This window comes from Schistocerca piceifrons, chromosome 9, assembly GCF_021461385.2.
Source record: "Schistocerca piceifrons isolate TAMUIC-IGC-003096 chromosome 9, iqSchPice1.1, whole genome shotgun sequence".
Taxonomy (NCBI): domain Eukaryota; kingdom Metazoa; phylum Arthropoda; class Insecta; order Orthoptera; family Acrididae; genus Schistocerca; species Schistocerca piceifrons.
The window spans coordinates 174,643,477-174,665,941 of NC_060146.1; the positions used below are offsets into that span (position 1 = coordinate 174,643,477).

Here is a 22,465-nt window from a genome sequence, read left to right on the forward strand (position 1 = left end):
GTAGCCCAGCTTCATGGAGACGGTTGCGAATGGTCCTCGCCGATACCCCAGGAGCAACAGTGTCCCTAATTTGCTGGGAAGTGGCGGTGCGGTCCCCTACAGCACTGCGTAGGATCCTATGGTCTTGGCGTGCATCCGTGCATCGCTGCGGTCCGGTCCCAGGTCGACGGGCACGTGCACCTTCCGCCGACCACTGGCGACAACATCGATGTACTGTGGAGACCTCACGCCCCACGTGTTGAGCAATTCGGCGGTACGTCCACCCGGCCTCCCGCATGCCCACTATACGCCCTCGCTCAAAGTTCGTCAACTGCACATACGGTTCACGTCCACACTGTCGCGGCATGCTACCAGTGTTAAAGACTGCGATGGAGCTCCGTATGCCACGGCAAACTGGCTGACACTGACGGCGGAGGTGCACAAATGCTGCGCAGCTAGCGCCATTCGACGGCCAACACCGCGGTTCCTGGTGTGTCCGCTGTGCCGTGCGTGTGATCATTGCTTGTACAGCCCTCTCACAGTGTCCGGAGCAAGTATGGTGGGTCTGACACACCGGTGTCAATGTGTTCTTTTTTCCATTTCCAGGAGTGTATGTTCACCATGTTTTCTCCTTTGATATTTTTAAATGTCTTCTATTGTTTGCTCTATGTCTTTCAATTGAATAGCAGTAGATATGCTGCTGCCAGCCCTCCCCAATCTGGAACTGAAATACAATAAAGGGAAAAAAAGCGTTACACCATGTACGTGGGTCAATTTCCCAGAGCTTGTACTAGGGTTCTTCTCAGTATCCTGTAGAACCCGGTCTTCCCAATGTGGTGTATGCACAGTCCCCAGCATTAATGCGCGTTCGTCTTTCTGAAAGGACCCACGATCACACAAATGCTCAAAAAGGGCTTGAAATGTTGTGTCATGTGGTTGGTGTCTGTGAGGATACTTGTTCCGGTATAGCCGTGCTGCTTCTCGACCATTTCCATCTGCCTGACCGTGCACAAACACCGTCTCAGATTGTTCCCGATATGAACACCGGACCATTCTGCTGCTTACAGCACTCTGCGTCAATCACACAGCTTGCAAACACAAGGAACACACGGCACATGGTCAGAGGAAATGCTATTGCCCGCGCCATCTACTGTGGCAGTGATGCACTTCCGGACACATGATGTAGGACCTTTTTTCCTCCGTTTGCAGTCGAGAATCCGTCCCTGCAGTTTGTTTTCTTAATCTCCATCTCGTATAAATATATCCAGTCGTTACTTACGTCCTCTCCTCAGTGATGGGAATAACTGTGACGTAACCAACGACGGAAGTGAAGCCCCTCCACACATGCACCATCATGATGTCGTGGTCCTTGTGGTCAGGAGTCGGAGGTATGTAACTCTTCGCATCCCTGACAATGCGTATCTGGACGTAGTACTTTGTGAACACCTTGTCTGTCGTGAAGTCCACGTCACCAGCGAATATCACGCCTGTGAAAGAAGAGACAGCGTGGCTGCTTCAAAAAGAAACACGCAGGGGCAAAGCACAGAGTTGCTTGGCGCAGAGACAGCGTCAAGCTCTATATTGGCTGTCTACTAATGTGCGAAAAAAAGGCAAGCAGAGACCAATGAAACACACACATAATCATAATGTAAATATTTGAACTTGACTGGAATATTCTCTTTCAAATTCTGAAGGTGACAGGGGTAAAATACAGGGAGCGAAAGGCTATTTACAATTTGTACAGAAACCAGATGGTAGTTATAAGAATCTAGGGGCACGAAAGGGAAGCAGTGGTTGGGCAGGGAGTGAGACAGGGTTGTAGCCCATCCCTGATATTGTTCAATCTGCATATAGAACAAGCAGTAAAGCAAACAAAAGAAAAAATTTTACGTAGTAATTAAAATCCATGGACAAGAAGTAAGAACGTTGAGGTTTGCCGATGACATTGTAATTCTGTCAGAGACAGTAAAGGACATGGAAGACAAGTTCAACGGAATGGACAATGTCTTGAAAGAGGGATATAACATGAACGTCAACGAAAACAAAATGAGGACAATGGAATGTAGTCGAATTAAGTTAGGTGATTCCGAGGGAATTAGATTAGGAAATGAGTAACTTAAAGTAGTAAATGAGATTTGCTATTTCAGAAGCAAAATAACTGATGATGGTCGAAGTAGAGAGGATATAAAATGTAGGCTGGTAATGGCAAGGAAAGCGTTTCTGAAGAAGAGAAATTTGTTTACATCCAGTATTGATTTAAGTGTTAGGAAGTCATTTCTGAAAGTATTCGTATGGAGTGTAGCCATGTATGGAAGTGAAACATGGACGATAACTAGTTTGGACAAGAAGAGAATAGAAGCTTTCGAAATGTGGTGCTACAGAAGAATGCTGAAGATAAGGTGGGTAGATCACATAACTAATGAGGAGGTATTGAATAGGATTGGGGAGAAGAAAAGTTTGTGGCACAACTTGACTAGAACAAGGGATCGGTTGGTAGGACATGTTTTGAGGCATCAAGGGATCACCAATTTAGTACTTGAGGGCAGCGTGGAGGGTAAAAATCGTAGAGGGAGACCAAGAGATGAATACACTAAGCAGATTCAGAAGGATGTAGGTTGCAGTAGTTACTCGGAGATGGTGAGGTGGTCGTAAGGTCTTAGCAGATCAATCTGCAGAGGTCATCGGTCCCTAAGCCTACACACTACTTAATCTAATTTAAACTAACGAATGTTATGGACGACACACACACCCATGCCTGAAGGAGGACTCGAACCTCCGATGTGGGGAGCCGCATGGACAGTGACAATGTGTCTGAGACCACGCCGCTACCTGCATGGCGATGATGACGCTTGCAGAGGTAGCATGGAGAGCTGCATCAAACCAGTCTCTGGACTTAAGACCACAACAACAGCAAAATTGTGAACATTGAAAATTGTAGTACCTAGTTTATAATATTAATTAAACAAAGGAGGCTGATGAAATTTACACAATTCGAAACGTACACACCAAAGGGTGTACCTTTCGATTGTGTCATAGATGTGTACAAAAAAAATCATTATTACGTTACATCCATAGCCGCTCAAAGAGTAAGAGGAAGCAGATACGCACACATGAGAAACGTTTTCCCGTCTCTCACACTTTTATCAGCTTTCAGCGTGCATATGGATTAGGGGCTCTATGTAGTAGAAATTACACGCTAAAGTAAAATTGCGTGAATCGCATTCTAGGGATATTCGTGTTTAAATGCTGCAGATCGATCATTTGCCGTAACACACGCATACCGGACAGTTACAATGCCACAACTGCTAGGTTGTTGATGTTGCCAGCAGTAGAAAACAAAACATCGTATTAACGTATCCTGGGGGCCAATACATACTACGTTTACATGAGGGACATCTTCCGAAAGGCAGAAACAGAACTTCGGAAACTGTCTTGCACTGTCATTTTTATATGTTAAGGTCTGAAAGGGATTCGCTAGCTTAGTTAAATATGGTGTCTGTAAAAATGCTGAGTGTTAGGACAATGTGTGTTCTGGCCCACTCTGCATTGTTGCCAAAGGTATCCAAGATGATGTCGATGATGTCATCCAAGATGTATGAGTGTAGACTTGGCAACAATGGATGACATCATCTAAGATGGAGGCTGTGACGTCATTCAAGATGACAGAGTTTGATGGGAAGTTTGAATTTTGGTGGGAAAGTGCCACACCCTCCTCCCCTCCTCTCCTCTCAGAAAAGTGCAGCGAAGTTCAAATTCCAACAGGATAATGCATCACTCCCTGGATATCTCTACTAAGCAAAGAAAATTGCAGGAAAATAGCTCACTTGGCCTACCTCCAGTAACCTAAGTCACCCAATCGCCACTTCTTCCAATGAACTGGCGCCAAGTTTGAATTTTGGCCATAAACAGAAGTCAGTTCGCATATATCTACTAAGCTAAGAAAATAGCGCGAAAGAAAAGACATTTGGACTAACCTCAGTCACCCGAACGCCACCTCCTCCTAAGGATTTGTCAGAAAAGGACTTGGACATAAGTCTTTATTTAAACAATTCCATGCAGTGTGGCCATCCAGGTCCGCACATCGCAACCACCAGAGGCCACTCTCGTCTGTGATGTAATCCAAGATGGCGATACCCTGTGTGTTCACCACACGGTCCAGAGCCCAACTGACTTAGTACACATTGTCACTGTCAGAGGGCGCTACTGTGACATCAGATGATGACGCAAGTACCGCTATCCAAGATGGCGACAAAAAGTGTGTTCACAAAGAGCTCCAGACTCCAACTGACTTAGTACACAGTAACAGCACCAGAGCGTGCTGTCGTCTGCAATGTCATCTGATGACATGACTACCATTATTCAAGATGGCGGCATACAATGTGTTCAACACGAAGCCTAGTACATATTGACACCACCAGAGAGCGCTACTGTGGACTTGGAATGAATTTTCGCTAATGCAATGCCCACGTGTACTTGGAAGGAAATAATTAAAGTCCCCACCACGTTCCTCAACCGACCGCCACACCCCTTTGCCGACCAATGTTGTCAGGCTACCATACACTAAAGTGCACTAACATGAATTAAAGTGTACTAATGTGCACAGCGCATGACATCATCCAAGGTGGTGGGAAAACAACTCTCTTTATGACGGACCCCTTTATTATTTTTCAAGCAATGTCTCCACCACGAGATCTAGGCTCCAACTGTCCTAGTACACATTACTACCACCAGAGGGTACCATCATCCCTCCTGTGACCAAATCCCAGATGGTGGCCTGTAGGGCGAAAATGGGGCGAAAAGGACTCAGCCAGTGCTGGGCTGCTGTATAGAGTAAGGAAGGAGAGCACTCTATTTATTTTGAAACAATTTATTTAGGGAATGAGTATATTTATCACACTGACTGAAAACACTAGCCCTGATGTGCTTGGGGACACAATAAATAGTACGCAGACTCGCAAACAACTCCTAGTTTTCCGGAATAATTTCAGTACAGACCAGTAAACTGTTCCTAAACAATCCAGTACACAGATGTGCAGACACGAACTCAACTCGTAACCTGTCCAAATAGCACATACAACAGCCTACAGGCCTGCTCGCAAAATAATGCAACAGACAGGCATTCAACACGTGCCACAGCCCCCGTGAAGTGATGCGGCCATCAGCTGTCACAGCACACACAGACGTCCGTTCAGGACTGCATGCACTGTCACAGCCGCAACCCGCCACTGGACACAGGGGAAATTTGTCTCTATATCCGAGTATGCAGTCATGGTTAGAATGACGTCACAGAACTTCAAGGTACATTCACGTCTGTCCCATACTCGAGGCACCTCAAGGCATCACTTTGTCTGTACCACTGATGACAGAATAGCACAGGCTGCTTTCCCCTTAGCGTTTGTAATGGACCATGCGTGACGTGTTCAGCCATGCATACCTGCCCCAGAATGTCTCACACCTCACCTCGCCACAAAACGTCCACGTGGCGACTCACCATCTAAAACGTTCTCAATGTTGTTCTCACGTCACATGGCTTTGTAAAAAATAACAGCCAAGTCGACCTCTCGGGAATTGTATAGTGTCCCAGAAATAGATAACGCTCGCTTTCTTGATGTCTCAGCTTGTATGCACGAAAATTCTTACCCTAACAGAACCTGTTTACGAAAATAACGCCGAATGCAGTCTTCCTCGTGGACCTAACGTGCTACCCATCCTGCTCTCAACATAAGCAAATGATCGCACTGCTATGTAGAGGCTCCTATATCCCAGCACAAAGGACGTGAATGAATCGAGCATTATGATTGGCTCCTATCGAATTTACCCATCGAATTACTGATGCCGCCGGTATCGAAGCACTGTTGATCTCTTCTTTCTCGGACTTTCATTGGTAAAATTATTTTGCACACATCGTTAAAATGCATTGACAGTCAAACGCATAAACTTTTCTATAGATCATCAAATACATACGACACTCACAAGGGTATTGGAAGCCGGGAACATATCTACCAGTGTAACTGCAATTAAATATAACGATTGCTGCTACAGTCTGACACCAATCGTTGTACAGTTAATGTCTCCTCTTGACAGCGGTGCTTCTGGAACCAATTTCATTATCTATAGCACACGTAATTTCCCAGATAAAAAATCTCTCGTGGCTATCGATGTGCTGAATCTATATGAGGTGCATTCAAGTTCTAAGGCCTCCGATTTTTTTTCTGATTAACTACTCACCCGAAATCGATGACACTGGCGTTACTTCTCGACGTAATCGCCCTGCAGACGTACACATTTTTCACAACGCTGACGCCATGATTCCATGGCAGCGGCGAAGGCTTCTTTAGGAGTCTGTTTTGACCACTGGAAAATCGCTGAGGCAATAGCAGCACGGCTGGTGAATGTGCTGCCACGGAGAGTGTCTTTCATTGTTGGAAAAAGCCGAAAGTCAATCTGAGCCAGGTCAGGTGAGTAGGGAGCATGAGGAATCACTTCAAAGTTGTTATCGCGAAGAAACTGTTGCGTAACGTTAGCTCGATGTGCGGATGCATTGTCTTGGTGAAACACCACACGCGCAGCCCTTCCCGGACGTTTTTGTTGCAGTGCAGGAAGGAATTTGTTCTTCAAAACATTTTCGTAGGATGCACCTGTTACCGTAGTGCCATTTGGAACGCAATGGGTAAGGATTACGCCCTCGCCGTCCCAGAACATGGACACCATCATTTTTTCAGCACTGGCGGTTACCCGAAATTTTTTTGGTGGCGGTGAATCTGTGTGCTTCCATTGAGCTGACTGGCGCTTTGTTTCTCGATTGAAAAATGTCATCCACGTCTCATCCATTGTCACAACCGACGAAATGAAAGTCCCATTCATGCTGTCGTTGCACGTCAACATTGTTAGGCAACATGCCACACGGGCAGCCATGTGGTCGTCCATCAGCATTCGTGGCACCCACCTGGATGACACTTTTCGCATTTTCAGGTCGTCATGCAGGATTGTGTGTACAGAACCCACAGAAATGCCAATTCTGGAGGCGATCTGTTCAACAGTCATTCAGCAATCCCCCAAAACAATTCTCTCCACTTTCTCGATCATGTCGTCAGACCGGCTCGTGCGAACCCGAGGTTGTTACAGTTTGTTGTCACACGATGTTCTGCCTTCAATAAACTGTCGCACCCAAGAACGCACTTTCGACACATCCATAACTCCATCACCACATGTCTCCTTCAGCTGTCGATGAATTTCAATTGGTTTCACACCACGCAAATTCAGAAAACGAATGATTGCATGCTGTTCAAGTAAGGAAAACGTCGCCATTTTAAGTATTTAAAACAGTTCTCATTCTCGCCGCTGGCGGTAAAATTCCATCTGCTGTACGGTGCTGCCATCTCTGGGACGTATTGACAATGAACGCGGCCTCATTTTAAAACAATGCGCATGTTTCTGTCTCCTTCCAGTCTGGAGAAAAAAAATCGGAGGCCTTAGAACTTGAATGCACCTCGTACATCCCTCACGATAGGACACACAGTCATCCTCTCTAGTCATGCCACAGCATAAACCATATTAAATTTACAATGCAATATATACACATTCACCACAAGATAAGCCACAGTAACTTTCCAATGCAATGTACAGACATTTTACACAAACAGTGCAGTTATCTTTTATATCTGTACAGCACCCGAAAAAATTATGGTGTACCTGCACTCACACATGCTATATGTCACGATGCTCCCCAGTCCTAGGAAAGCACCGTCAGCATGTTCTTTCTTTCTACAGACGTGACATTCAGCGCCATACAAAATCATCCCTTTTACATCAGAGCACCCTCAGCGGACTGAAGTCACTCTCAGAACTCTTCTACAAATTCGAGATCGTTTCCCCTCCGCACAAACGCGTTACTGTTTCTGCTCCTTGCTTGCTAGCTTTTCTACAGACATTTCCAGACTCGGGGATTACAAGAACACAGGTATTTTCGCCATAGTATTATACCATTTTCGCGGTACTTCTCGATATCAAGCACTAGGTGGTGTCCTACCTATGGATACCGCAACTTAATTCCCAAGATATAGCCTGGAAATTATTTATCTACAAGTTCCAAACTTTAGCGAGGTGCAGCATGCTGTAAACCACTGAGTAGCTAGAAACAAATAGAGGAAACTGATATTTCCACTCTCGAATACCGAAGTAGGTGATGTAACATATTCCAAATCACCCATACAATTTACAAGTCAACTAAGCTCTTTCTGATGTCTAGAGAACAGGCAAATGTGTCTTCCACACACCACAATCGATCTTCTCTCAACTAAATAAAAGCGCGAAATGTGCACAAGCAGTCAATTGAAGAATTTACGTGGGAGGGAATAAGCGCAAATGCACAATCTTCTTAAATTTCCACATGATCACGAAAGCCACCCAACACATAGTAAGTATTAGTTCGCCATTTGGTCGTCTAGAAGAGGGAAAAGTTAACTGAGATACATTCCTACACTCCAACAGGCCTCTGCATTCGAACAGTTGCTGCCGTTAATGGGAAAGGTGAATCATTCCCACCACAGGCCATGCATACACGGAATTATGCCAGAAAACCGGTCACATTTTATCATTATACTTAAAATTATTGGAAACAGGTTGGAGACTATGGGTCAAGCTGCTGGAAAACCATTCTGGAGTGTAATTAGCAGTCTTCGAAAGGGAGGTAAGAAGGAAATGACAAGTATCTTGGACAGGTCAGGAAAACTGCTGGTGAATCCTGTGGATGCCTTGGGCAGATGGAGGGAATATTTTGAAGAGTTGCTCAATGTAGGTGAAAATGCGATCAGTAATGTTTCAGATTTCGAGGTAGAATGGGATAGGAATGATGATGGAAATAGGATCACATTTGAGGAAGTGGAAAAAATGGTCAATAGATTGCAGTGCAATAAAGCGGCTGGGGTGGATGAAATTAAGTCGGAACTCATCAAATACAGTGGAATGTCAGGTCTTAAATGGCTACACAGGATGATTGAAATGGCCTGGGAGTTGGGACAGGTTCCATCAGACTGGACAAAAGCAGTAATCACACCAATCTTTAAACATGGAAACAGAAAAGATTGTAACAACTACAGAGGTATCTCTTTAATCAGCGTTGTGGGTAAAATCTTCGCAGGTATTGTTGAAAGGAAAGTGCGAGTATTAGTTGAGGACCAATTGGATGAAAATCAGTGTGGGTTTAGGCCTCTTAGAGGTTGTCAGGACCAGATCTTTAGCTTACGACAAATAATGGAGAAGTGTTATGAGTGGAACAGGGAATTGTATCTATGCTTTATAGATCTAGAAAAGGCATATGACCGGGTTCCTAGGAGGAAGTTATTGTCTGTTCTACAAGATTATGGAATAGGAGGCAAACTTTTGCAAGCAATTAAAGGTCTTTACATGGATAGTCAGGCAGCAGTTCGAGTTGACGGTAAATTGAGTTCATGGTTCAGATTAGTTTCAGGGGTAAGACAAGGCTGCAACCTGTCTCCACTGTTGTTCATATAATTTATGGATCATATGTTGAAAACAATAGACTGGCTGGGTGAGATTAAGATATGTGAACACAAAATGAGCAGTCTTGCATATGCGGATGACTTAGTTGTGATGGCAGATTCGATTGAAAGTTTGCGAAGTAATATTTCAGAGCTAGATCAGAAATGTAAGGACTATGGTATGAAGATTAGCATCTCCAAAACGAAAGTAATGTCAGTGGGAAAGAGATATAAACGGATTGAGTGCCAAATAGGAGGAACAAAGTTAGAACAGGTGGACGGTTTCAAGTACTTAGGATGCATATTCTCACAGGATGGCAACATAGTGAAAGAACTGGAAGCGAGGTGTAGCAAAGCTAATGCAGTGAGCGCTCAGCTACGATCTACTCTCTTCTGCAAGAAGGAAGTCAGTACCAAGACTAAGTTATCTGTCCACCGTTCAATCTTTCGACCAACTTTGTTGTATGGGAGCGAAAGCTGGGTGGATTCAGGTTACCTTATCAACAAGGTTGAGGTTACGGATATGAAAGTAGCTAGGATGATTGCAGGTACTAGTAGATGGGAACAATGGCAGGAGGGTGTCCACAGTGAGGAAATCAAAGAAAAACTGGGAATGAACTCTATAGATGTAGCAGTCAGGGCGAACAGGCTTAGATGGTGGGGGTCATGTTACACGCATGGGAGAAGCACGGTTACCCAAGAGACTCATGGATTCAGCAGTATAGGGTAGGAGGAGTCTGGGCAGAGCGAGGAGAAGGTACCTGGATTCGGTTAAGAATGATTTTGAAGTAATGGGTTTAACATCAGAAGAGGCACCAATGTTAGCACTGAATAGGGGATCATGGAGGAACTGTATAAGGGGGGCTATGCTCCAGACTGAACGCTGAAAGGCATAATCAGTCTTAAATGATGATGATGATGATGATGACTTAAAATTAAATTTTACGATCGCGGTCTCAATTGAACGACATTCGACAATGAGCGAAGCATCGGAAATACACCTTGCTGACGGTTGTGGCTCTGGAAATAGAGATATCTGTACCATTCTTATGACGACATACTTCTCCCTTTGCTATCGCACTATTCCACGTCAAATCCATACCTTCCTTATGACTGGACATAGTCATTTCCTTTGCACATGTCGGAACACAAACACATACCTTATAAGCGTGATGCTCAAGGCGAAACTATCACACATTCCCTACTACTAACTATACTACTTCGTCAGTAACTGATTGCCAGCGATGTGAAATAATACTGACCGAAAATCGACGATGCGTGGACATTCCTCATACGTTTTCTTGCGAGTGGTACCACTGTGTCCTAGAAAGAGAGGCGTAATCATATTACAGACAGCGAGATGTTAAAAAAAACAAAAAACCATATTACCATCACAGGCGGTCTTTATTCTACAGGTGCATACAAGTATCCATGTTAAAAGCTATACCCGCTTCACAAATCGAGGTATGGCATTACCTCTGAATGAAGAGGTTTTTTTTTCAGACAAATACCGTGACACTGAATATAGGCATTGATCGCCGGAGTGTATAGTATCAGACCGACATTGCACTGACACATCGCCAATGGTGCAACCGCGTAATAAAATTACCGAATTTTGAGAGTGATTCGACTAAGGAGCGTGGTATGAAACTGGTATTTGACGATTTTCAGGGAGACGGAGAACCATCCACCTCTAAACTTACATACATCTGCATTAAAGGATGACAGAGAGTCGACTGAGTGAGCAAATGAGATGGAGCTGTAACGAGGTACGATTTAATGGTAGACTGATGACGCATTCTAGAGAGGGAGAAGTTGCTGCAGGATGCATCAGTCGCGTGACATAGCCAGCGTTCGACTTGTATACAACCACGTGTCCTGTATGTGATTTAGAGCACTGTCTACTCGCGATCGTTAACGGCAAAACTGTCGGTCATCAGAGGACTTCCATCTCATGTGTGATGAAACGTGACACATTCCTCTAAACGATGATTTGTGCGATGTACTCCATCCCCCTGTCGTATCTTGGGTGTAAAATGGAGACTTCAGCTTAATAACTGAGATAATTCTAACAAGGGAACCTCCCCATCGCAGCCCCCTCAGATTTAGTTATAAGTTGGCACAGTGGATAGCCCTTGAAAAACTGAACACAGATCAATCGAGAAAACAGGAAGAAGTTGTGTGGAACTATGAAAAAAATAAGCAAAATATACGAACTGAGTAGTCCATGCGAAGTTAGGCAACATCAAGGATGATCCAAGCTCAGGAGCTCCGTGGTCCCGTGGTTAGCGTAAGCAGCTGCGGAACGAGAGGTCCTTGCTTCAAGTCTTCCTTCGAGCGTAAAATTTTATTTTTTATTTTCAGACAATTATCAAAGTTCAGGCACTCACACATAATCAAATTCGCTCTCCAAAATTCCAGAACATGTTCAGATTTGCTTGGACATATGCAGAATTTGACGGTCTACATACGGAAAAATTTGAAAACGTTGAAAACATCTTATGATAGAGCACAGGGAAAATTGTGCGACTGTGAAACTGTTGGATTCATTTGTTGCAGTTTATGTCACAAACTCTTATGTTTTCATCAGTTTTTTGGGAGTAATTCTCACATCCACAAAAAAACCTAGATCGGGCAATGTAGAAGAATCTTTTTACCCATTCGCCAAGTGTACAAGTTAGGTGGGTCGACAACATACTCCTGTCATGTGACGCACATGCCGTCACCAGTGTCGTATAGAATATATCAGGAGTGTTTTCCTGTGGAGGAATCGGTTGACCTATGGCCTTGCGATCAAATGTTTTCGGATCCCATTGGAGAGGCACGTCCTTTCGTCTACTAATCGCACGGTTTTGCGGTGCGGTCGCAAAACACAGACACTAAACTTATTACAGTGAATAGAGACGTCAATGAACGAATGGACAGATCATAACTTTGCGAAAATAAAGAAAAATTTTTCACTTGAGGGGAGCCTTGAACGAAGGACCTCTCATTTCGCAGCTGCACACGCTAACCACGGGAGCACGGCGCTCCTGAGTTCAGATCATCCTTGATGTTGCCACCTATCTTCGCATGGACTACTCATTTTGTATATTTTGCTTATTTTTTCATAGTTCCACACAACTTCTTCCTGTTTTCTCGATTGATCTGTGTTCAGTTTTTCAAGGCCTATCAACTGTGCCAACTTATAACTAAATCTGAGAGGGGTGCGATGGGGAGGTTCCCTTGTAAGTTACCGTTAGGTATTTGTGAGGCACTGCGATCCCTGTGCATAGATTTTCCTGACAGATGTGCTGTTTACAGAGTTAGTGGTGGAATGACTTGTAATTTCACATGTCGGACGCTGCTGCTATGCATAGTTAAAAATATAAAAGGTTGCTTCGGTGGTTAAGTAAAAAATAGACTCAGATGAGTGGAAAATAGAGGGTCGCACATGAAGGTATAAAAACAGATAGACAGTGCATAGAGTAAAAGGGAAAGACCAATGCGTGACAGTAAAAGAGATAAGTAGATTAATGAACACGTGAGTGGAAATAGACTAGGCAGTAGTGCGAGGTGTCCTGACGAACACTCACCAGTCGACGTGCAGGCAGGGAAATCAGGACGCGCTCAGTGTAAAGACTCTTCAGCTATCAAGATATTAGCAGTAAATTTTCAGAGTGTCCGGAATAAAATTCCTGAATTCACTGCCCTCCAGGAAGCACGTGGCGCGCAAATTATTCTCGGGACTGAGACCTGGCTGAACCTTGAGACAGAAAGTTCTGAAACATTTAGTGAGGGTTGGAGCGTGTATCGGAAAGACAGATTAGACACCGTAGAAGGTGGTGTCTTTTATGCAGTTGACAAAAATATTGTGTCTGCTGAGGTCTAAGTAGAGTGTGATTGTGAAGTTATCTGGACACGTTTAACAGGGCTAGGGGAAATAAAGTTAATTGTGGGGTGTTATTACAGGCCACCAGGTTCCACCGTGACAGTTCTAGAATCATTCAAAGGGAGTCTACATTCTGTATCGCAGAAGTACCCGGATCATGCTATATTAGTCGGAGGCGACTTCAACCTACCTAGTATAGACTGGGATGTCTATGGATTCGTTACAGGTGGCACAGACAAGCCGTCGCGTGAATTACTTTTGAACACGTTATCAGAAAACTGTCTTGAGCAGCTAAATCGACAGCCAACGCGTAATGGAAATATTTTAGATCTGGTAGCCACGAACAGACCAGACCTCATCGAAGGTGTCAGTGTTGAGACAGGGATTAGTGATCATGATGTTGTCATTACGACTATGGTTACGAAAGTTAAAAAGTCGGTGAAGAAGGCTAGGAGAGTATTCTTACTAGAAAGAGCAGATAAGCAGTTGTTAGCATCCCACTTAGTAAATGAATCGACTTCATTTACTTCCGGTACGATGGACGTGGAAGGATTATGGGCAAATTTTAAACACATTGTAAATCACGCATTGGACAAGTATGTGCCGAAAAAGTGGGTTACGGACGGAAAACACCCACCGTGGATTAACAGAGCAATTCGGAGAATGCTCAGGAAGCAAAGGCAGTTGCACTCGCGGTACAAGAAAGATCGGGAGAATGAGGACAGGCAAAAGTTAGTAGAGATCCGTGCTGCTGTAAAAAGAGCGATGCGCGAAGCATTCAACCACCACCACCGTTATACCTTAGCAAAAGATCTTTCTGAAAACCCAAGGAAATTCTAGTCTTACGTAAAATTGGTAAGCGGGTCGGAGGCTTCCATCCAGTCACTCACTGATCAGTCTGGCCTGGCAACAAAAGACAGCAAAACGAAAGCTGAAATTTTAAATTTTGCGTTTGAGAAATCTTTCACGCAGGAGGATCGTACAAACATACCGCCGTTTGAGTCTCGTACAGATTCCCGTATGGAGGACATAGTGATAGACATCCCTGGGGTTGTGAAGCAGCTGAATGGGTTGAAAATAAATAAATCGACAGGTCCTGATGGGATTCCAATTCGGTTTTACAGAGAGTACTCTACTGCATTGGCTCCTTACTTAGCTTGCATTTATCGCGAATCTCTTGCCCAACGTAAAGTCCCGAGCGACTGGAAAAAAGCGCAGGTGACGCCTGTATATAAGAAGGGTAGAAGGACGGATCCTCAAAATTACAGACCAATATCCTTAACATCAGTTTGTTGCAGGATTCTCGAACATATTCTCAGTTCGAATATAATGAATTTCCTTGAGACAGAGACGTTGCTGTCTATGCATCAGCACGGCTTTAGAAAGCATCGCTCCTGCGAAACGCAACTCGCCCTTTTTTCACATGATATTTTGCGAACCATGGATGAAGTGTATCAGGCGAATGCCATATTCCTTGACTTCCGGAAAGCGTTTGACTCGGTGCCCCACTGCAGACTCCTAACTAAGGTACGAGCATATGGGATTGGTTCCCAAGTATGTGAGTTTCTCGAAGACTTCTTAAGTAATAGAACCCAGTACGTTGTCCTCGATGGTGAGTGTTCATCGGAGGTGAGGGTATCATGCCCCAGGGAAGTGTGGTAGGGCCGCTGTTGTTTTCTATCTACGTAAATGATCTTTTGGATAGGGTGGATAGCAATGTGCGGCTGTTCGCTGATGATGCTGCAGTGTACGGGAAGGTGTCGTCGTTGAGTGACTGTAGGAGGATACAAGATGACTTGGACAGGATTTGTGATTGGTGTAAAGAATGGCAGCTAACTCTAAATATAGATAAATGTAAATTAACGCAGATGAATAGGAAAAAGAATCCTGTAATGTTTGAATACTCCATTAGTAGTATAGCGCTTGACACAGTCACGTCGATTAAATATTTCGGCGTAACATTGCAGAGCGATATGAAGTGGGACAAGCATGTAATGGCAGTTGTGGGGAAGGCGGATAGTCGTCTTCGGTTCATTGGTAGAATTTTGGGAAGATGTGGTTCATCTGTAAAGGAGACCGCTTATAAAGCACTAATACGACCTATTCTTGAGTACTGCTCGAGCGTTTGGGATCCCTATCAGGTCGGATTGAGGGAGGGCATAGAAGCAATACAGAGGTGGGCTGCTAGATTTGTTACTGGTAGGTTTGATCATCACGGGAGTGTTACGGAAATGCTTCAGGAACTCGGTTGGGAGTCTCTAGAGGAAGGGCGGCGTTCTTTTCGTGAATCGCTACTGATGAAATTTAGAGAACCAGCATTTGAGGCTGACTGCAGTACAATTTTACTGCTGCCAACTTACATTTCGCGGAAAGACCACAAAGATAAGATAAGAGAGATTAGGGCTCAAACACAGGCATATAGGCAGAAATTTTTCCCTCGTTCTGTTTGGGAGTGGAACGGGTAGAGAAGATGCTAGTTGTGGTACGAGGTACCCTCCGCCACGCACCGTATGGTGGATTGCTGGATTGCGGAGTATGGATGTAGATTGTGATGTAGACTGCCAGGGAGAATGGTACTGGGGAGAATAGTATTTAAAGGTAGTGCATAGATGAGGGGTTGTAGGTGGACGTTTGGAGGAGGACTGGATGAAGATTGGAGAAGGATGAAGTTCTGAACCAAGACTTAGGAAGTGAGTGGAGAGGATTTGAGGGGAAGGGAGCCCTGACGAGGGTTGGGTGGTAGGCATCTCTTGGGTCTGGTAGGATCTACCCTTTTATACCTTGTCTACAACACACTGCTGCCATTTGTGGATGTGCATATCGCTGTCCAATGACTTTTGTCGGTTCAGTGTATATGCTGAATAGAGACACAGCATACCATCTTCACATACAAGTAGCAACATACAAGGGATGACGCCTGTGCGGCGACACAGATTTTCAGATGACAACGACGAGGATGGTCGCACGCCAGTGGTGACGGGTATATCGATTTGAGGCTCCCGAAAGAGGGCACTGGGGTGGCCGATGGCAGCACACGGTATGACTGACAGCACCTGCCCATGAATCAAAGCTGTTGAGTCACCATTCGACATGTGGCGTAGCTCTCTCTCCCACTATCTATCAGCATATGTGTGCTGTTGGTCACTGAATCTGGTGCGTTGACGCCTTCGCAGTTCCTTCTAACATACTCACGTAATAGAACTCTTCGGTCACAGCCTCAGCAGTATGTTAGCCACAATTGGAGACGTCAGTCAGTTGCGCCAATGAAATGTTTCAGGGATTTCACGACATCCGAGGTCTCACCAAAGATTCTCTTCTACAGCTCAATAGTGACATTGTTGAAAGCCGTGATAAATAACAATTTTGTTGGTGTAGCCATTCCTTCAACCATCCCTCATACCCACAAATCATTGATCTGTCCCATACTTTGTTTTCTCCAATTTTGCCTAGATCTCTGCCCCTCCTAAATTCTATAAAGCCCTCTGAATCCTTGAACGCCATGCACTCGCATTCCACCTCACTCTTCTTATCTGTCTCTCATCCCCCATGCGGATACTCTATGACCTCATCCAGTTCCCACATTTCCTCCTTTTCCTTGAACACATCTGTATCCTCTACATCAACCGCCACCTCGATTCCCCTCACACCTTGGTGTCTCCTTTCCTCTCCACTCCCCACTTGCTGCTGCACCTTTACCGATGTGTCCCACTCTCTCTCCATCTCCACACCCTCCATCTCTTCTCTCAAAGGAACTTCCAATGTCTCCCCATCCTTGATTATGTACTTCGCCCCAATATTTATCCTTCCTTCCAACTCTGATCCTCCTCTTCCCCTTCTCCCTTCCCTTGGGCTTTCTCTCCTTCCCCTCTACGCCTCTGCCGTTTCCTCCCTCCTCCCCACTGTCCTTCCCACTTCTCCTTTCCTATTCCTTGCCCTCCCTCCTCATCTTCTGCTGACTCCACCCCTTCCCCCCTTCCTGCCCCCTCCTCCGTCAACCCCCTGCCCCCATCTCTCATTCGTCTCTCCCTCCTCTCTGATCTCACTTCCTTTGGCATGATCTTCAAATTTTAATGCAGTTACTTTATCACGTTTTGGTGCTCGCCATGTATGTAAGTGCAGTGTGTGTTCAGTGTCGTAGTCCCATATTGTGAATTCTGTTTTTAATTGTTGTGCTCTTCATGCTGCCGATGTTTATGTGCTACGCCTTCATCGGGTGCCATTTTTACTATATGTGGATTTTGTGTAAATGTGCCTCATCAAACTATCCCTTTTTTGTATATTTTAATTCTAACTGTTCCTCCTTCTCATGTGTAATTTTCATCTTTTATCCGCGTATTTTATATATGTACCGTTCTCCTGTGATATTTTATGTAATCCCCTGGCTGAAGAGCAGCGAATTGTGCCAGTGCCCCCAAGGAGGAAATAAAAGTGTACCTATTTACTGCATCAACTACATAATTATTTGTTTAGTGACTGAATGTTTACTAATTGCTGCAATATCAGCAAGTGATTTCTTTCTCTCTCTCTCTCTCTCTCTGTCTCTCTCTCTCTCTCTCACACACACAGACACAGACACACACACACACACACACACACACACACACACACACACACACACACACACACACACACACACACACATATATATATATATATATATATATATATATATATATATAATTAGCCTTTTTATAGTGCTCTATTGGTACCATCTTTGGCTGGTGATGATGACCGTATGGCACTGATGACCATGACCCCGCACCTGGGGACGTTCAACCGCCCAGCTGCAAGTCTTTTCATTTGACGTCACATTGAGCGATGATGATGAAACAATGGGGAGCACAACACAACGCCCAAACGCCCAGTCCCCAAATGGAGAAATTCGCCGACCCGACTAGGGACCGAACCCAAGCCTGCTGCATGCATTCAGCCACGCTGACCGCTCAGCCAAGTAGTTGGCCAAAATGAATTGGACCCGAATTCGAACCCAGCCAGTAGTTCAGTTCTAAATAAATATCATCAGCAATACGGCGAGCAAAGACTTCCGGTATAAGCACACACCTTTGTTCTTCCAACGATGTTATGAAAGAGGATGGAAGAGCAGACAGAGGTTCAGAGCACTCTCTTGCGCTTGAGGAGGGAAACTGCTCCTAAAAGGTGGAAATATCAGCAATGATAAACGGCATGAAGACGCAGAGAACGATGGAAACGACTCCAATAATGAGACATAATTTGTTTCCCCGGGACAGGTGATGAGTAAATGAAAAAATGTATCACAATTACCTCTCCATTGGCAAAAGATACCGGATTAGTCCCCCAAACGGACCTCAGAGAGTGTGAGGACTTTCACGGAGTAAGTGACCACGAGAATAAGGCTGATTAACCAACGAAAGGGTAAGCTCCACGACTCGCGGCGTTGAATGTTAGAAGTCTGAACGTGATACAGAAGCTTGAAAACTTGAAACTGGAAATGCAAGGATTCAGTCTAGATATAGTGAGTGACATTGAAGTGGAAGGAGGATGAGAATTTGTGGACTGTCGAGTGTACGGTTACATTAACAACACCAGAAAATGTTGTAACGACAGTTGGATTAGAATTGAATCGGAAGGAAGCGTAGAGAGCAATTTACTGTGATCAGTGGAAGCAGACAGAAGACAGAGAACTGGAGAATATGAGCTCGGTAGTAGCAATGAAAGAGGAGAAAGATTCCTTCAGTACTGCGAAAATTTCGAATGCAATGTCCAAAAATCAGGAGAGAAACAGGTATACTGGAGAAACGGCCTGGACTCTGGGAAGATTACTGTTGGATTACATTACAGCCATGAAGAGATTCCGAAATCAGATACTGGTTTCGAAGGCGTACCCAGGAGCAGATGTAGATTCAGATCACAAGTTAGTTATGGTAAAGAGCAGACTGAAGTTTAAAAGAATCGTTTGGAGGAACAAATGAGGAAAGAAGTGGGATACGGAAGTACTGAAGAATTATGAGGTGCGTTTGCAAAGAAGGAGCAAGACATAGATACTACTCCTTCGGAATTTACAAATTAATGAGGGAAGTGGCAAGCAAGTAAATATTCAGGATGTTTAGTAGAATCTATGAGACTGGCAACATATCATCGGACTTGGGCAAAAATTACGAGTACATCCGCATAGTCCCGAACTGTCGCACAATCATCTTATCAGTTCATGCATCAAAGTTACCAACAAGAAGGGTGTACAGAAGAATGAAAAAGAAAACTGGGGATCTGTTATATGACGTTCAGTTTGGCGTTAAGGAATGCACCAAGATGCATTTCTGACGTCACGCTTGATAATGGAATTGAGGCTTAAGACTACGGTCCAAGCTAAACATCGAAGAAGCAATGACGGGAATAAAAGAAAAGTTCAGGCATTAGATTAAAATGCAAAATGCAAGGGTATGAATGATAAAACTCTGCGATGTCTAATGAAGAAGACTTACAAGACCTGTTGAATAGAATGAACAGTCCAGTGCACAGACAATATGAACTGAAGGTAATGACCACTAGCAGAAACGAAATTGGTGCTCAAGAAGTGGCCAAAGTCAAAGAATTCTGCAAACTTGGAAGTAACTCGTGATGGACGATGCAAGGAGACCATAAAAAGTAGTGTAGTACAGACAACGAGGGCATTCATGGCCAAAAGAAGTCTACAAGTATCAACCATTGGCCTTATTTTGAGGAAGAAATTTCTGAGAATGTACATTGGTTGATTTGGGGTATAAAGGGTCCAAACTACAGGGTCATCAGTCCATTCTTGCTGACGCAAGCAAGGCTCAAGGCACAAAAACACCAAAAGTACGTTTGAGAAAGTAAAAGGGGTGAAAGGAATGGGGAACTACACCTAAAAAGAAAACGAATGGAACGGACAAAGAACGGGGAAAACAAACACCACAAAGAAAAGTAGAAGAAAGTATTAAAACCATAGAGCAGATAGTCTGGGCTGGTTGATCACAAAAATAAAAGATGATGAGCCAGCCAGTCTGCAACACATTAAAATGTCCACCTCAAAAAGACAAGGCGAATTGAACACATCTAGGGAAAAGACGGACACCAAGACAAACAAACGCAAAGAAAGTGCAACAGAGTTAATGAAATGATCGTATGGCACTGTTGGCCGGGACGCCCCATGCGGGGCAGTTCGGCCGCCGTATTGCAAGTTCTTTTTAGTTGACGCCACTTCGGCGACTTGCTTTCGTCAATGATGATGAAATGATGATGGGCACACAACACCCAGCCACTTAGAGGCAGAGAAAATCCCTTACTCCGCCGGGAATCGAACCCGTGACCCTGTGCGCGGGAAGAGAGGACGTTACCGCAAGAGCACGAGTGGCGGACAACAGAGTTAAAATGGAGGGAAAGCGGCGACCTCGAAGAGAAGGCTAAATGCCCACCCTTATATGATACAGTAAAAAAAAACTCACGAATAAAACGCGAAACTAAATCTGCTGTTGAGACATTGTCGCGCAACACCGAAGGTAGGGTGCTGGGAAGGTTAAAAGTCCGCCGCAGAGGGGCTACAAGTGGACGACAGTCATATGTGAGCCAGAGTGACACCGAGGTGGGTACTCGTGATGGAGGAGGTAGCCATGTGTTAGCCGCCTATGGCCAATGCAGAGCTGGCAGAGAACCACAGTCCCTGCGACAGGCCCGCATGGAAGACTTCCACACGTTCGTAGTCTCCTTAATGGCTGGTAATTTGTTGGGTGTACTGAGATTACACCATTCCGTCTCCCAAACCTGAAAAACCTTGCGGCGTAATAATGATCGCAGATCAGATACGGGGATAATGATCTCCAGAAGCGGTTTCCGTGTAGCCTGTTTGGCCAGCCTGTCGACAAGTTCATTTCCTGGGATTCCGACGTGGCATGGGGTCCACACAAACACGACGGAAAGACTGGACCGTTCCAGGTCATAGGTGGACTCCTGGATGGTCGCTATCAAAGGATGATGGGGACAGTACTGGTCGATAGCTTGTAGACTGCTCAAACAGTCAGTACAGAGAAAAAACGACTCTCAGGGCATGAGCGGATGTGCTCAAGAGCACGAGAAATAGCCGCCAGCTGTGCAGTGAAAACACTGCAGCCATCTGGCAAGAGTGCTGTTCAGTATGTCCCCCATGAACATACTAAAAGCCAACGCGAGCATCAGCCATCGAGCCATCGGTGTAAACTACTTCATAGTCCTGGTACATGTCAAGAATCGAGAGGAAGTGACAGCAGAGAGCTGTGAGGTTAACTGAGTCCTTAGGACCATGTGAAAGGTCCAGGCGAAGCTTCAGCCTAGGTGTACACCATGGAGGTGTACGTATATGGACCTTGAGTATGATAAAGGCAATGACTCCACTTCAGACAGAAGTGAGCTGTCTGGGGTGGCTGAGTGGTTCTAGGCACTACAGTCTGGAACTGCACGACCGCTATGGTCGCAGGTTCGAATCCTGGCTCAGGCATGGGTGTGTGTGATGTCCTTAGGTTAGTTAGGTTTAAGTAGTTCTAAGTTCTAGGGGACTGATGACCTCGGAAGTTAAGTCCCATAGTGCTCAAAACCATTTGAACCATTTGAACAGAAGAGATTGGACACGAACCCCAATCATAAACCCTGACCTTGGCCTCCGATGTGGGAGATGAACCGCCGTGGATAAGAAAAGGAGACAATAATTCGGTTGCTCAGGAGAACTACCAATATGTGCAACGTAACTGCCGAGCAGTTGCGCATGTCTAACCTTCAATGGAAGGACTCCGGCCTCCACCACGACGCTGGTCATCGGACTCGTCCTAAAAGCTCCCGTTGCCAGTATGACGCCACAGTGGTGCACTGGGTCGAGTAAAAGTAATGCTGAGGGCGCCGCCGAACCATAAACCAGACTCCCATAGTCAAGGCAGGATTGAACAAGGGCTCTGTAGATCTGCAGCGGCGTAGAGAAATCTGCACCCTAGTGAGGTGCTGACAGCACTTCCGCTTCAGCTGACGAAAATGAGGAAGCCACGTCAATCGGGCGTCGAAAACCAGTCCTAAGAATCGATATGCCTCCACTACAGTGAGTGGATCATTATTAAGGTAAAGTGCTGATTCCGGAGAACGGTACGATGCCGACAGA

General features: G+C 45.0%; 1 protein-coding gene across 1 annotated transcript in view; it reads right to left on the bottom strand.

Moving 5' to 3' along the window:
• The window catches only part of LOC124716825 (mast cell protease 1A-like), a 74,808-nt gene that overhangs the window by 34,645 nt on the left and 17,698 nt on the right, over positions 1-22,465 (bottom strand). The window contains exon 2 of the mRNA XM_047243378.1: positions 1,259-1,466. Coding sequence (XP_047099334.1) covers positions 1,259-1,466 — 208 coding nt within the window. The remainder of the gene's footprint in view (positions 1-1,258; positions 1,467-22,465) is intronic.